Source organism: Kogia breviceps, chromosome X (genome assembly GCF_026419965.1).
Source record: "Kogia breviceps isolate mKogBre1 chromosome X, mKogBre1 haplotype 1, whole genome shotgun sequence".
Classification (NCBI taxonomy): Eukaryota; Metazoa; Chordata; class Mammalia; order Artiodactyla; family Physeteridae; genus Kogia; species Kogia breviceps.
Genome location: NC_081330.1, coordinates 78393477 through 78410150, shown reverse-complemented (window position 1 = coordinate 78410150; position 16674 = coordinate 78393477). Strand labels below are relative to the sequence as shown.

At 44.3% G+C, this 16674-nt stretch overlaps 1 protein-coding gene across 1 annotated transcript in view; it reads left to right on the top strand.

Annotated features, from left to right (window-relative positions):
• MSN (moesin) overlaps positions 1–6219 on the top strand; it is a 67554-nt gene extending 61335 nt beyond the window's left edge. The window contains exons 10-13 of the mRNA XM_059050988.2: positions 207–367; positions 1603–1695; positions 2973–3197; positions 4047–6219. Coding sequence (XP_058906971.1) covers positions 207–367; positions 1603–1695; positions 2973–3197; positions 4047–4211 — 644 coding nt within the window. The 3' untranslated portion in view covers positions 4212–6219. The remainder of the gene's footprint in view (positions 1–206; positions 368–1602; positions 1696–2972; positions 3198–4046) is intronic.
• The last annotated feature ends 10455 nt before the right edge of the window (positions 6220–16674 follow it).

The following is a 16674-nucleotide window of genomic DNA, read 5'->3' as shown; positions in this document are numbered from 1 at the left end:
GCTGGAAACCCTTCTGTCTGAGCTGCAGACTCGGGCCATATATTCCAGATATGTCTAAAGAATAGAGGAGTGATGGGGCAAGAGGAAGAGTGCCTAGAACTTTCTGCCAGCTGTGTCCTGGGGTGAAGCATTTCCAGGAAGGAAGTTAGGTGTCCCTTCTTGATCTCTGCACTTTTCACCAACTTTCCCCTACCTTCTCTTCCCAGAACTGGAAGAACAGACCCGCAGGGCTCTGGAACTTGAACAGGAGCGGAAGCGTGCCCAGAGCGAGGCCGAAAAACTGGCTAAAGAGCGTCAAGAAGCTGAAGAGGCCAAGGAGGCCCTGTTGCAGGCCTCCCGGGACCAGAAGAAGACCCAGGAACAACTGGTAAAGCTACACAATGGGCTGGGATTATGGGACCTGAGTTTTCTCTTCTGTCTGCCTACCTATTCACAGCTACCTCTGCTTGCAGGACTGGTTCTTTCCAGCAGGGTAACTCTCAGCAGGCTTCCAGCAGATAGCTCCTTCAGAAGCAAGCTGAGAAGTCATTTTGCAAATACTCTTCCCTAACCCTTACTTTTATTTTATTTCTTAGCAATTGGGGATTTGAGCTGATGACCTGACAAAGGAGAGAGGGAGGAAAGAAGTAAAGGGATTCACACTTGATTGACTAGCTATGAGTGTTACAAGCTATACTAGCAACTTTTCCCTTTTCCTTACTTCCTTATTTCCTCTTCCTAATAACCCTATGAGATTAATCCTTGTGGGATAATATGCCCAGATAAGGAAATTAGGGCTCAGAGAGGTTGAAGAGACTCGTCAGAGGTCACACTGTTGTGACTAAGAATGAGAAGTCATTTCTGCCTCTCTTTTAAAGGTTTGCTCCCTAAAATCACGTGTAAAACTGTGTGTCTATACATTTTTTAGGGGAGAAGGGTGAGCATCTGTACTTTCATCACAATTTCCAAGGGTTCTGTGACTCAGAAATTAAGAACCTGTGTCCCAAATTCCTTGACATATGCTCTTCCCCTGTGCTGTTTGGAGTGGGAGTGCAGGAACCTAAAGCCTAATTCTCAGGGGGAAACGTCCTCTGGGAGATTTGCCCAAAGTGTGAGGGCGTGCATAAGCTTTATTCCCTTCTTCAAATCACTTTGTGACGCTTGAGTGTCATTCCTATACTTGTCCTGGGAAGAGTCTTAGTGGAGCCCTGAGCATTGTAGGATAACAGGAAAGGGTCTGCCACTTCAGGCAGTGACACAGTGATCTCCAAAGCTTTACTGAGGCCCTAACTGTGCAATTGACAATACCAAGAGGGAGAGAGGGAGAGAGAGAGATGAGGAAGAGCCAGAGATGACACATTGTTTGTCCTCAGGTCTATAGTCTAGGCAGGGAGCTCTGACTTATAAGGAAATAGTTTGGAGTTAATAGGGTGCTATAGTAGATCTGAGAATAAGAGTGTTCCTCTGGGCTTCCTGGAGGAAGTGTGGTAAAAAGAGCCTCCAGAGCAGCGAGTAAGTGGAGCAGCAAGTTCCCTGTTAGTTCTCAGGGGATCTGGGGTTGAAGACACCTGAGGCCTGAGGACCAGAAGGCCCACCTCTCATAAGCTTCCAATTGATCCACAGGCCTTGGAAATGGCAGAGCTGACAGCTCGGATCTCCCAGCTGGAGATGGCCCGACAGAAAAAGGAGAGTGAGGCTGTGGAATGGCAGCAGAAGGTAAGATACAGTGCCTAGGACAAAGCAGTGTGGGATGGAGTATCATATGCTTAGGCTCCAGTTCCTTAGATTCTTTTATTTATTTATTTATTTTAAAAGATAATACCTGGAAGTATCTTTTATTTTATTTTTTATTTAAAAAAATTATTTTATTGTTTTAAACATCTTCATTGGCGTATAATTGCTTTACAATGGTGTGTTAGTTTCTGCTCTACAACAAAGTGAATCAGCTATACATACACATATATCCCCATATCTCCTCCCTGTTGCGTCTCCCTCCCTCCCACCCTCCCTATCCCACCCCTCTAGGTGGACACAAAGCACCAAGCTGTTCTCCCTGTGCTATGCGGCTGCTTCCCACTAGCTATCTATTTTACATTTGGTAGTGTATATATGTCCACGCCACTCTCTCACTTCTTCTCAGCTTACCCTTCCCCCTCCCCGTGTCCTCAAGTCCATTCTCTACGTCTGTGTCTTTATTCCTGTTCTGCCCCTAGATTCTTCAGAACCATGTTTTTTGATTCCATATGTATGTGTTAGCATACAGTATTTGTTTTTCTCTTTCTGACTTACTTCACTCTGTATGACAGACTCTAGGTCCATCCACCTCACTGCAAATAACTCAATTTCATTTCTTTTTATGGCTGAGTAATATGCCATTGTATATTTGTGCCACATCTTCTTTATCCATTCATTGGTCGATGGACACTTAGGTTGTTGCTTCCATCTCCTGGCTATTGTAAGTAGTACTGCAATGAACATTGTGGTACATGACTCTTTGAATTATGGTTTTCTCAGGGTATATGCCCAGTAGTGGGATTGCTGGGTCATATGGTAGTTCTATTTAGTTTTTTAAGGAACCTCCATACTGTTCTCCATAGTGGCTGTATCAATTTATGTTCCCACCAACAGTGCAAGAGTGTTCCCCTTTCTCCACACCCTCTCCAACATTTATTGTTTGCAGATTGTTTGATGATGGCCATTCTGACCGATGTGAGGATTTGGGTTTCTTCATGCTTCCATCCTTCCTTGACAGTGGGTATTATGGGAGAAGGAGCTCAAGTCTTTCTCAAATACTTCCCAGAATTCTCCAGTACCCCCAGGGAATTTGGTACAATTACTCCTATTATACAGCTGAAGGAATTCAGGATCAGTCAGACAAGGTGACTTGGCCTACCTGGTGCCTGCTTTCTGCTGGGCCATTCTAGGCACACATAGGGATACCGCAAGTTAGCCTGGTCTGACTGCCAGTCCTTCTCTTCCTCTGTTACTGACAGGCTCAGATGGTACAAGAAGACTTGGAGAAGACCCGTGCAGAGCTGAAGACTGCCATGAGCACGCCTCATGTGGCAGAGCCTGCCGAGAATGAGCAGGATGAACAGGATGAGAACGGTGCAGAGGCCAGCGCCGAACTGCGGGCTGATGCCATGGCCAAGGATCGCAGCGAGGAGGAACGTACCACTGAGGCAGAGAAGAATGAGCGTGTGCAGAAGCACCTGAAGGTATCGAGGCAGACCCAAAGGGTCATGGAGACCATGTGTATTGACTTAGTAGCCCATGGCCTTCCCTAGATCATCGGGGGCAAGGGAGCAGTAGAGGAGCCTGTCTCAGTGCTGTGTGGGAGCTTGAACATTTCTCAATGAGAGCTTTAAGGGAGGGCACCTCTCACTTATTATTTTTTATTTATTTTTATTTTTATAAATTTATTTATTTATTTATCTTTGGCTGTGTTGGGTCTTCATTGCTGCATGTGGGCTTTCTCTAGCTGTGGCACACAGGCTCGGTAGTTGTGGTTCATGGGCTTAGTTGCTCCATGGCATGTGGGATCTTCCTGGGCCAGGGCTCAAACCCGTTTCCCCTGCATTGTCAGGCGTATTCTTAACCACTGCGCCACCAGGGAAGTCCCACCTCTCACTTATGAATCAGAGCCTGGACCACCTCTTTCTTTTTTTGTTTTTTTTGCTCCGTCCTCCACCCATATTCCATTTACCTCATATTCACAAAATACTTAGTTGTCACAATTCCTACTTGAATCTCGTTGGTGTATTGTTCTACTCTCAGGATTCTGTCATCAGCTGATCTGCTAAGTTGGTGTTCTGGTTTTTTTTGTTGTTGTTTTTTATTCTTGCCCCACTGCAGTTCTAACAGGGCTGGAAATGGCTCTCAAAAAATGTGTGTGTTTGTGTTTGTGTGTATAAAGAGGGGGGCAGGGATAGTGGAGTGAGAGAGAAAGGTGGTGGAGAGGGTGGGAGGAAGGTAAGAAGAAAATAAATCAGGAAATACATCTGGTTAATGAGGGGAGGTAAAATGAGAGGAAGACATTAACCTCTTATCCCCTTGCACCCTCACAGGCCCTCACTTCAGAGCTGGCCAATGCCCGTGATGAGTCCAAGAAGACTGCTAATGACATGATCCATGCTGAGAACATGCGACTGGGTCGAGACAAATACAAGACCCTGCGCCAGATCCGGCAGGGCAATACTAAGCAGCGCATTGATGAGTTTGAGTCCATGTAATGGGCACCCAGCCTCTAAGGACCCCTCCTCCCTTCTTCCTTGCTCCCACACTTCTACACTCTTGCCTAACTCACACTGTGCTGGAGCCACTAACTAGAGCAGCCCAGGAGTCATGCCAAGCATTCAGTACAGCCATGGGACCAAACCTAGCCCTTTAGCCCTCACTCACTTCCCTAGGCAGAGAGACGGCCCACTATGGTGATGATGGGACCCTCTTTTTCTTCTATCCCAGGTGATCTAGCTTTCTAGAAGAGATCACTTTCTCAGCTCAGAGGCACTTCCCACTTGATTTGGGAAATACCCCAACATTTACTGTTGCTCTGCAGGAGTCAAGTGTAGTACGTTGAAAACTGGCCCCCACCACTGCCTTCCTCTTCATGGTCCTATGATTTGCAGAATTGGAACATCACAGGGTTTAGAGAAGGAGGCAGAGCCCTGGCTATATGCTCTAGGATGTCAACTGCCCCAGGAATAGGCCTCCCAGTGTCCATTCCTTCTAGAGTTATTTAGTCTTTGTAATAATTGGAGGCTAAAAAGATGTTCACTCATTCTTCTCTCTACCTCCAAGATTGGGCCTGTTACAAACTCGGTCCCAGTAAATCTTGTCCCTGAGTTCAGGGACTCAGTTTCTCTTCAGGGTGATATGGGGGAGACAGTGCCTGCAAGAGGTTTCACCAACATCCTGGAAGGTCATTGGCCATTCTGTTCAGACAAGATTGGGTAGAGGATCTGCCCTTATGCCTTATGGGAGTGTAGACTTGTTTCAAGTGAGCTCTATGGGCAGAGATATCCCTTACTTATTATTCTGTGTTCCTCTTCCCCTCTTGGGATCTGCCCCTCCCCACTCCACCCGCCAAACCCCCTCCAGGTAGAACAGTAGGGATGGTTACCCCCAAACCCAGCCAGCCCCATCCAGGACTCTTGCTAAGAGAGGAAATATTCACACGTGACTTCAGTATTTTACCTGCCAGGGGTCCCAGACCACTTTTCCCTTCAGAGTTACTTGGACCACAGCTTCTGCTTCAGGGCCATTGAGGCCTTGGTTTGGTGAGCCCTGGATCTTGATGTCAGTTGGCTCATATGGTGAGTGGGTGGAAGAAGCTGAGTATGGTGAGAGAAGCCTGTGGCCCAGATCCTACAGTTTACACCTCTCCAAGGTGGTGATTGGGTCCTGCCTCTGTTTAATAAACCTCTAACCCAGGTCTTGCCACCAACTGTGCTATCCCTTGGAGCTGTAAACGAGAGAGCTGTTAGGGGCTCTGGCCTGGTCCTTTTCACACCCCCACCTCTTTCTTTCAACCCAGGAGCAGCCTCCTCCTCCTCTCTGTCTCATGTGTGCTCTTTTTCTTTCCACCAGTATTATATATTTTAGTGGCATCTAACTCAGTATTGATTTCTGCGTTTCTGCTAATGCACCCTTAGAAGATATTAGTGTTGGGACAGGATCATTTTGGCCTCATTCCCTTACCACCCCTACACCTAGGAAGCATATACTATATTGTAAAAGAATATTTTGCCAGAAAAATTAATGTAGGAAGCTTTCAGTATTAGTGATATCACCTGTCACTATAGGTCATACAATCCTTTTTTAAGGTTCTTGGTATTTGGTTTTATTGTTCCTTTTTTTGCCTTCTCCTCAGAGTTCATTCCCCAAGAGGCCCTACTGTCCTTCCATGCAGTGCCCCTAGCCCAGGGCCCATGGCTTTGATCCCTCCCTGCCCTTGCCTCCTGCTTGACCTTGCGGAGTCTTATGTGCATTGCTGTGAATTATATTGACACTCTCTTGGTGATATGCCCTATATTGGCTAAATTCAAACCTGGAATTGTGGGGCTATCTAGCTGCCTTAAAGGTAGTACCCCCCACCCCAGGGAAGCTGGGGAAAAAGGTTAGATTTTATATTCAGTTTTTTTGTGTGTGTATTTTTGGGGTTTTAAAAATTTGTTTTTGGAGGGGTTTATGCTTAACCAATGTTCTATTTCAGTGCCAATAAAATCTAGGAAGACTTCACTGTGACTTGATCTTTCTTTGTGGCATGAGTGGGTGGCTGTAAGATACTTCACTGTAATTTGCAATCTGTGGACCACTTTCCTATCCCTGGTCTCATTTCATTCTCACTTCAGTCCTGTGGAGAGTGGATATAACTATCCTCTTTTTATAGAGGGAATGGACTTGAAAAAGTAGAATAACTGCCCAAGGGCACAGGACTGTATGACTTAATAGCCTTTGCCCTTTCCATAGCCCTAGGACAATTTTTTCTGGTGTAGATGGCCCCTGCATTGACCATATGATGCTCCTGGGCTTGTTTGGCATTGGGGCTTTGGGGCTGCTTGTGGGGGGTGGTTTATATCTCTGGACTCCCCCTGGGGTGGTCATGCCCTATCCTTCCTCTTTTCAGGAAGGCCTCCAGGCTTGCTCACCTCCTGCTATCCTAACTTATTGCAGTGCCAGTGAAGGTCAGAGGAATTACCTTGAGCCCTGTTGCAAAAGGTAGTAGGGAGTGGAGTATGAAGAATGGAGAGTAGTATATGTATGTACAAAAGATGTTGTACTTTATGGTTTATAAAACATGGCAATTTTGTAGCCTAGATATGGTTATCCCAGTTTTACAGACAAGGAAGCTGAGACCCAGATCAGCTTTCCAGGCCATCTTGGACCTGGCATACTCTCTCACTTACCAGCTCCCTTCTTGGTGAGCCAATACTTGCAAGGAAAAGTAAGTATGTATTCTGTGAGCTTTAAATCCTTACGACAACCCTTTGAGGCAGTGGCTCTCAAACTTGTCTGCATATTAGAATCTTAAAGATTCCAAAGCCTAGACCACATCCTCAGATCAAATTATAATCTCTAGTAGTGGGACACAGGTATCAATGTATTTAATGATTCCAAAGTGTAGGTTTCCAGCAGTTAAGGAAGTGGGGGGAAGCCATCTGAGAAGTAGATCTGGATATAAGAGCAACATGAGAGATCCTTGCAGTGATACTCTATCTTGACTGTGTCAATATTAATATCTTGGTTGTGATGTTATACCATAGTTTACAAGATATTACCATTGGTGGAAAGTGAATAAAGTGTACATGAGATCTCTTTGTATTATTTATCTTATAACTGCATGTGAATCTACAGTGATCTCAAAAGAAAAAGATTTGATTTTTAAAAGGGGTACTCTTGGTTATATATCCAAGAGTAATGAGTGCTTCTGTCAGCCAAAAGACGTAGCGGTACTATTTGCAATAGCTCCAAATCTGAAAACAACATAAATATTCATCAACTAGAGAATGAACAAAACTATAGTATATTCATGCAATGGTATATTGCTCAGCAGTAGAAGTTAGAGAAAAAACAGCTACTGACACAACAATATGAATGAATCTCAGGTAATATCTTGTACAGAAAAAAAAGTAGACACAAAAGAGAACATATAATTCCATTTATGTCAAGTTCTAGAGCAGGCATGGTTGTCTGGAGCTGAGGTGGGAGGGATTGACTGGAAAGTGGCACAAGGAAACCTGAGGTCATGGAAATACAATTGGTTTGGGTGGTGGTTACAGGGTACAAACATGTAAAAATTCATCAAGGTGTATATAAGTTACAAATCCATAAAAAAGAAAAGATAAAGGGGGGAGATCCCTTTATTTTCCCTTTGAAAATATCTAGAATAATGGTTCTCAAATTTTACTGTCTATTGGAATCACTTTGTGAGCTGCTTAAAACATTACTAGCCTCCACCTCCAGAGTCTCTGATTCAGTGGGTCAGAAGTGGAACCTGAGAATTTGCATTGATGCTGCTGTTCTAGGGGCCACACTTTGAGAGCCACTGGAGTCCAGACCAGACAAATACTTTCCTGAGAGATAATAGACTTGTCTAAGGTCACACAAGCAGTCAGGCAGATAGGGGCCTAGAACTTGCTTCCTGGCTCTTTGGTGAGCCTTCAAGGCCTGGGTCAGGCCTTCTCTGCCATCCAGGAGTAGTGCTCCATTGCTTGCTTTACTATATCTCTTAATTATAATATCTGATCAGGAAGGGACCAGAGAGATTTCTGGATCTAATCCTTTCTCCCCATTCTGTAGAGTGGGAAACTGAAGCTCAAGGATCAAAGGTACTTGTCCACAGTTACAATGGCAGGACTTAGCCTTGAACTATCTCCTGTATCTGCTCCAGACCTGTATACAGTCTACCATGGGGCATGCTTACTATCTATCTATCTGTATTGAACTATCTCCTGTATCTGTCCCAGACCTGTACACAGTCTACCATGGGGCACCCTTACTGTCTTAACTGCTTTGTTTCCAATCCTCTTCCTAAAGATACCTCCCCATCCCACATTTACATATCTGTGCATAGGTGATGTTTCTTGAAGCCTTTAGTCAAGATCTTAAGGAAATAGGCCACACTACTTCTAGATCATTTTCTAGAGCTGAAATGGAGGGCTCCAAGCCTGTTTCTCTTTGAGAACATCCATTACCTTGCTTAGCTTAGGGAGCATTCATGACTCTTCAGAATTTGACTTGTCTTTTCTTCCACTATTCATCATCGTCTATCTCCCCCCAGAACTTTACATTCTAGACATAGTAGATCCTTCCCAGCCCCTCAACACTCAGATTTGCTCATGGCTTTGTAATAATAATTGTAATTATAATTAATGTTTACTAAGCACTTACTGTATGTCGGACACTCTTCAATGTGCTTTATATTTCTTCATGTTATTTTCACATCTCTGAGTCAAGGCCAATTATCACAGATGAGGAAACTAAGGCACAGAGAGGATAAATAAATTGTCAAAGGTCACACGGCATGGAGTGACAGAGACAAGATTTAAATATTTCTTGGAGCCTCAAATTCAGAATGTCTAATAAGCAAATATATTCTCTATATTGTCACCCTACTCTGCTTATCCTCATCTGTTCCCCTCTCACTTAGTGGCAGCACTATCTACTCATTTTTCCAAAATAACCTGGATATTTTCCTTGACAATTCCCTCTCGTCTTACCATGTCCCTGTTCCCAGTCCTCCTGCCTTTAATCCTGCTCCCTAAATAACTTTTTAATGCCACATCTCCTTACTCCTCCTCTGGTGCTGGGACGATTGTCATGGCTTCCTCACTAGATCTCCTGTCTACCTTTCTACTCGCTGCTGCCAGCCACCTGCTAGAAACCCCTATACCCTTCTCATCTTATTTGCTCAGATTCTCCTACCAGGTTGGTCCTGGTCCTTATTTTTGTTCCTTTAATATTCTAAGCTCATTCCAGTATCAAGGTCTTTAACTGTCCCACTATCTGCAATGCTCTTCCAATGGCTGGCTCCTAATTGTTCAGGTCCCAGTTCATGGAGTCCTTCCTTTCCTACCCTATCTAAATTAGTCCCCAACTCCCAACACATACACACCTACAATAAATAAAACATATGACCTCTTATATGACAGATACTGTGCTAAGCTCTTTATATATATTAAATCATACCCATTATGCTTCCATGAGGTAAATACTTTTATTACCTCATTATAGATGAGGAAGTAAACTAAGGCACAGAGAAATTAAACAGTTATAGAAGGTGTGGCCAAGATGGTGGAGTAGAAAGACCCTGACCTCACCTCCTCCAATGGACACACCAAAATCAAAACTATTTACAGAGCAACTATCTATGAGAATGATCTGAAGACTAGCAGAAAAGATTTTCCACAACTAAAGATTTTTAAAAGGAACCAAAACAAGATGAGTGGGAGGGGCAGGGACATGGTATAGTCAAGACCCACACCTCCAGGTGTGCAACCCACAAATGGGAAGATAATGACAATTGCATAGGTTCTCCCCAAGGAACAAGGGGTCTGAACCCCACATCAGGCTTCCCAGCCCAGGAGTCCTGCCCCAGGAAAGCAAACCTTCAGAACATCTGGCCTTGAGGCCAGCAGGGCTTGCATATCGGAGAGCCAGAGGAAACAGAGACTCTGCTATTAACAATTTTACATGCTCCAAGTCCCAGTGCAGAGGCAGTAATTTGAAAGGACACACTGATGATCTTAGCCTCCCAGAGAGAGAGACAGTAATTGAGAATCTCCCTGGGGATGGAGATGCTGGCGGTAGCCATTTTGGGGAACTCATTTTACTGTGAGGACACTCATGCTGGCAAGCACTATTTTGGAGTCCTCCCTCTAACCTACAAGTGCCGGAGGCTTACTCACCACCAGTGAGCCAGCACCAACCCTGAGTTCCCTGGGCCCTGCAGCCAGCTGCACCAGGACCAGCCCTGCCTGCCAGTGAGCCAGTGGGCCAGTGACCATCACATGAGGCAGGGCCTGGCAGTCAACTGGGCTGGTGGCCATCTTCACCTACCAGCACAACCACAGTAGTAAGCCTTGCCACAGAGAAGGGCCCATGCAACCAACATGGAAGTTATCACTAGAGCATATAGCTCTGGTGACCAGAGGAGAGTATGCTTCTGGGCCTCATAGGATGTCTCCTACATAAGGCCACTTCTCCAAGATCAGAAAATGTAACAGACCTACATAATACATAGAAATAAACAGAGAAAATTAGGCAAAATGAAGAGACAGAGTACTATGTTCCAAATGAAAGAACAAGACATAACCTCAGAGAAAGAAAATAAATGGAGATAAGTAACCTACCCAAAAAAGGAGTTCAAGGTAACAATCATAAATGCTTAATGAACTTGGGAGAAGAATGAATGAACAGACAGATAATTTTAACAAATAGAAAATATAGAGAAAGAACCAAACATAGCTGAAGAATACAATAATTGAAATAAAAATACACTAGAAAGAATCAACAGTAGATTAGAGGATACAGAAGAATGAATCAGCACACTGGAAAGCAAAGTAGTTGAAATTACCGAAGCTGAACAGAAAAAAGAAAAATGAATTTAAAAAATTAGGATAGATTAAGAGACCTCAGGGACAAAATCAAGCATACTAATTTTTGCATTATAGGGGTCACAGAAGGAGGAGAGAGAAAGAGAGAGAGAGAGAGAGAGAGAGAGAGAGAGAGAGAGAGAGAGAGAGAGAGAGAGAGAGAGAGAGAAATGTACAGGGAACATATTGGAGACATAATAGCTGAAAACTTACCTAACTTGGGAGAGGAAACAGGCACCCAGGTCTCAAAAGCACAGAGTCCCAAACAGGATCAACCCAAAGAGGACAACACCAAGAAACACTGTAATTAAAATGGCAAAGAGGGAGGTCAAGATGGTGGAGTAGTAGGAGGATATGGAGTTCATCTCTCCCCACAAATGCAGCAAGAATAAATCTACAAATGGAACTATTCTCACAGAGCACCTGTTGAACACTAACAGAGGACCTCAGACACCTAAAAGGACAAGAAATATCCCCACATAACCAGGTAGGCCAAAAGAAATAAGAAGGGAAAAGCAAGTGGGACAGGACCTGAGCCCCTGGTTGGGGGAGAGCTAAAGAAGAGGAGAGGTTTCCTCATCTGGGGAAGGTCCCTCACTGGTGAGGAGATCAGCTGGGACAGAAGGGGAGCTTCGGGGACTTGGAGGAGAGCACAGCAACCAGTATGTGGCAGGCAGGACAGAGTGAGACCTACACAGATGGTCTGTGCCACAGCTCTGCACACCCCAGGATGAGATGGGTGTCTGCCAGTGCACAAGGGGGATGGGTGCTGGAATGTGGGATTTGCAGAGCAGATGTGGGGAGGGGACTGCTGCTGGCTGTGAAGAGACAGCCTGAGGGGATGGGAGTAAGGAAATCTGCAAACAGGAGTGCTCATGGAGGAAGCCCAGACCACCATAGAAGCAAAGCACCATTGTTGTGTGAGGTGCAAAGAGTGGGGCCACCATTGCAGTTTCTGCCCTCAGGTGCTGACCCCTGCCTCCATGGGCACTAGGGAGGGGTCCCGCTGGAGTAGGCTTACAACTGCAGCCATCGCCTCCTCTGCCCCTCCCCTCCTGGGCAACATGCTAGCCCCGATTTCTGTCTCTGCTCCCTCCTTCCTGGGCAGCCTGCTGGCCCCATTGCCTTCGCAGCTCCCTCCCACCTGACAGGCTTGTGTGCTCTGGCAGACTTTGGAGTAGATGCCAGTGGGTGGCTCACATACAGAGGTGAGACTGAAACCACAGCTGAGTCCCAGAGGTGGTATGACTAAGGAAGGAGAGCTGAAATCTCTCCTCCCACCAGTGTGAATGGTAGAGTTATAACTCTGCTAAAGGCTTCCTAAATTCAGCACATGCACAACATCCAAACAGACAAGTGCTCCTGCAGCTGAGATGGGTCTGACCTTAGCAGATGTGGGATTTGTGGGCATGTACACATGGGGGTTGGGCCAGGTCAGAATCTGAGCTACTTCTATAGCTCCCATAGCAGGTACAGGTACAGATACATGATTACAGCAGTCCTGGGACCTGACCACAGTGATTCTGCACTGATGGCCTGGTGAAAGAGTGCCTGAGAGACACCAGAGCCAATTGCCAGCATACCCATGGTGAAAGGACTGAGACCAGTCCTGACAACAGTGTACTTTGTGAGCCAGCACAATGGATGAAATGAGACACAACAGAGCACACGCACAGTGGAAAAACTCCAGAGGAAGAATTCTCAGTGCCTTCTTTCCCAGTGGGAGTGCTCCAATCCCACCTACCTTGCAACACAGATCAGAAACACAGTAAAGAAACAGAACTGGGGGCCACTACTCCAAAAACTAAGGAGCAGACACTGCCCTGTCAAGGACACAGCACACAGCAAAGGGGAGGCCTCACTCAATATCCAGGGCAGGCTCTGGTCACCAAGACACCAGTCAAACACCCTATCAAGGAATAATGACCAGCATACACTGAGGAAAGAGGTGGCAGTCATTGATACTAAAAAGAGCCCTTGACCAAAAAGAAAAAAAATTAACCCCATGCAGGTACAGGCTACACAGGGACATTTCCTCTTGGAGAGCACACACAAGGCCTCACGTACAGTGGAACCAAGCAAAAAACAGTATTTCCATAGGAACACAGGTCTAGACCTACCTAGGGGTCTTGGAGCATCTCCTGGAGAGGCGGGGTTAGCTGTAGCTCACTGTGGTGGCAAGGAGATAGGTAGTGGAGGCCCCAGGGAATATTAATCACTGTGAGCTCTCCCAGAGGTACCCATCTCTACACCAAGAGCTGGCCCCATCCAACAGACAGCAGGCTCCAGTGGTGGAACGTCTCAGGTCAAACAACCAGCAAGATAGGAACACAGCTCCACCCATCAGCAGACAGGCTGCCTAAAGTTGTACTAAGCTCACAGACACCCCAAAACACAACACTTGACATTGCCCTGCCAACCACAGGGACAAGACCCAGCTCCACTCACAGGAGAGGAGGCACCAGACCCTCCCACCAGGAAGCCTGCACAAGCCCCTAGACAAATCTCACCCACCAGGGGGCAGACAACAGAAGAAAGAGGAACTACGATTCTGCAGCCTGTGGAAAGGAGACCACAAACACAGTAAGCTAGACAAAATGAGAAGACAGAGAATACGTTGCAGATGAAGGAGCAACATAAAAACCTACAAGAACAACTAAATGAAGAGGAGATAGGCAAACTACCTGAAAAATAATTCAGAGTAATGATAGTAAAAATGATCCAAGATCTCAGAAAAAGAATGGAGGCACAGATTGAGCAGATAATACAAGAAATGTTTAACAAAGACCTAGAAGAACAAACAGAGATGAACAATAAAATAACTAAAATGAAAAATAAACTAGAAGGAATCAATAGCAGAATAACTGAGGCAGAAGAACGGATAAGTGAGCTGGAAGATGGACTGGTGAAAATCACTGCCACAGAAGAGAATAAAAAAAAAAAGAAAGAAAAGAAATGAGCACAGTCTCAGAGACCTCTGGGACAACATTTAATGCACCAACATTCGAATTATAGAGATCTCAGAAGAAGAGAAAGAGAAAGTGTCTGAGAAAATATTTGAAGAGATTGTAGTCTAAAACTTCCCTAATATGGAGATAGTCACCCAGATCCAGGAAACCCAGAGAGTCCCATACAGGATAAACCCAAGGAGGAACATGCTGAGACACATATTAATCAAATGAACAAAAATTAAATACAAAGAAAAAATATTAAAAGCAACAAGGGGAAAGCAACAAACACAATATAAGGGAATCTCCATAAGGCTATCAGCTGATTTTTCAGCAGAAACTCTGAATACTAGAAGGGAGTGGCATGATATGTTTAAAGTGATGAAAGAGAAAAATGTACAACCAAGAATACTCTACCCAGCAAGGCTCTCATTCAGATTCGATGGAGAAGTCAAAAACTTTACAGACAAAAAAAAAGTAAGAGAATTCTGCACATCCAATCCAGCATTACAACAAATGCTAAAGGAATCTCTCTAGCAAGGGGAAAATTAGAGGCCACAACTATAAATGAGAAAATCACAAATGGGAAAGCTTACTGGTAAAAGCAAACATACAATAAAAGCAGGAAATCATCCATACACAAATATGATATCAAGATGAGCAACCATGAAAAGAGGTGCGTACAAATTCAGAAAATGGGAATTGCATTTGAAATTAAGAGACTAGAAACTTGGGCTTCTCTGGTGGTGCAGTGGTTGAGAATCCGCCTGCAGATGCAGGGGACACGGGTTCATGTCCTGGTCTGGGAAGATCCCACATGCCACGGAGCGGCTGGGCCCGTGAGCCATGGCCGCTGAGCCTGCGCGTCTGGAGCCTGTGCTCCGCAATGGGAGAGGCCACAACAGTGAGAGGCCCGCGTATCACAAAAAAAAAAAAAAAAAAAAAAAAAAAAGAGACTAGCAACTTAAAACAACCTTGTATATGTATAGACTGCTATATCAAAACTTCATGGGAAATGCAACCAAAAAACTACAATAGATACACACACAAAAAAGGAAAAGTATCCCAAATACAAAAAGATGGTCATCAAACAACAAGAGAACAGAACAAAAGAGGAAGGGAAGAAAAAAGACCTACAAAAACAAAGCCAAAACAATTAGAAAATGGAAATAGGAACATACATATTGATAATTACCATAAATGAAAATGGATTAAATGATCCAAACAAAAGACACAGACTAGTTGAATGGATACAAAAACAAGACCCATATATATGCTGTCTACAAGAGAACCACTTCAGACTTTGGGACACATACAGACTGAAAGTGAGTGGATGGAAAAAGATATTCCATGCAAATAGAAGTCAAAAGAAAACTGGAGTAGCAATACTCATATTAGACAAAATAAACTTTAAAATAAAGACTGTTACAAGAGACAAGGAAGGAAAGAAACTACATAATGATCAAGGGCTCAATCCAAGAAGAAGATATAACAATTGTAACTATATATATGTACACTACATGGGAGCACCTCAATATATAAGGCAAATGCTAACAGCCATAAGAGGGGAAATCAAAAGTAACACAATAATAGTAGGGAAATTTAACACCCCACTGGCACAAATGGACAGATCATCCAGACCTTAAATTAAAGAGGAAACACCAGCCTTAAATGACATATTAGACCAGATAGACTTAATTGATATTTATAGCACATTCCATCAAAAGCACAGAATACACTTTCATCTGAAGTGCACACAGAACATTCTTCAGGATAGATGACATATTGGGTAACAAATCAAGCCTAGGTAAATTTAAAAAAAATTGAAATCATATCAAACATCTTTTCTGACCACAATGTTATGAGATTAGAAGTCAATTACAGGGAAAAACATTGTAAAGAACACAAACACATGGAGGCTAAATAATATGTTACTGAACAACTAATGGGTCACTGAAGAAATCAAACAGGAAATAAAAACAATACCCAGAGACAAATGACAACCAAAACACAACGAACGAAAATGTATGGGAAACAGCAAAAGCAGTTCTAAGAGGGAAGTTTATAGCAGTACAGTCTTACCTCAGGAAATACGAAAAATCTCAAATAAACAAGTTAACCTTACACCTAGAGCAACTGAAGAAAGAACAAGCAAAACCTAAAGTTAGTAGAAGAAAAACATCACCAAGATCAGAGCAGAAATAAACAAAACAGATGAAGAAAACAGTAGCAAAGATCAATGACTAAAAGGTGGTTCTTTGTGATGATAAACAAAATTGATAAGCCTTAGCTAGACTCATCAAGAAAAAAAGAGAGGAGGGGCGAGAAGATGGCGGAAGAGTAAGACGCGGAGATCACCTTCCTCCTCACAGATACATCAGAAATACATCTACACGTGGAACTTCTCCTATAGAACACCCACCGAACGCTGGCAGAAGACCTCAGACTTCCCAACAGGCAAGAAACTCCCCACGTACCTGGGTAGGGCAAAAGAAAAAAGAATAAACAGAGACAAAGAATAGAGATGGGACCTACACCAGTGGGAGGGAGCTGTGAAGGAGGAAAGGTTCCCACACACTAGAAGCCCCTTCGCGGGCGGAGACTGCGGGTGGTGGAGGGGGGAAGCTCCGGAGCCGCGGAGGAGAGCGCAG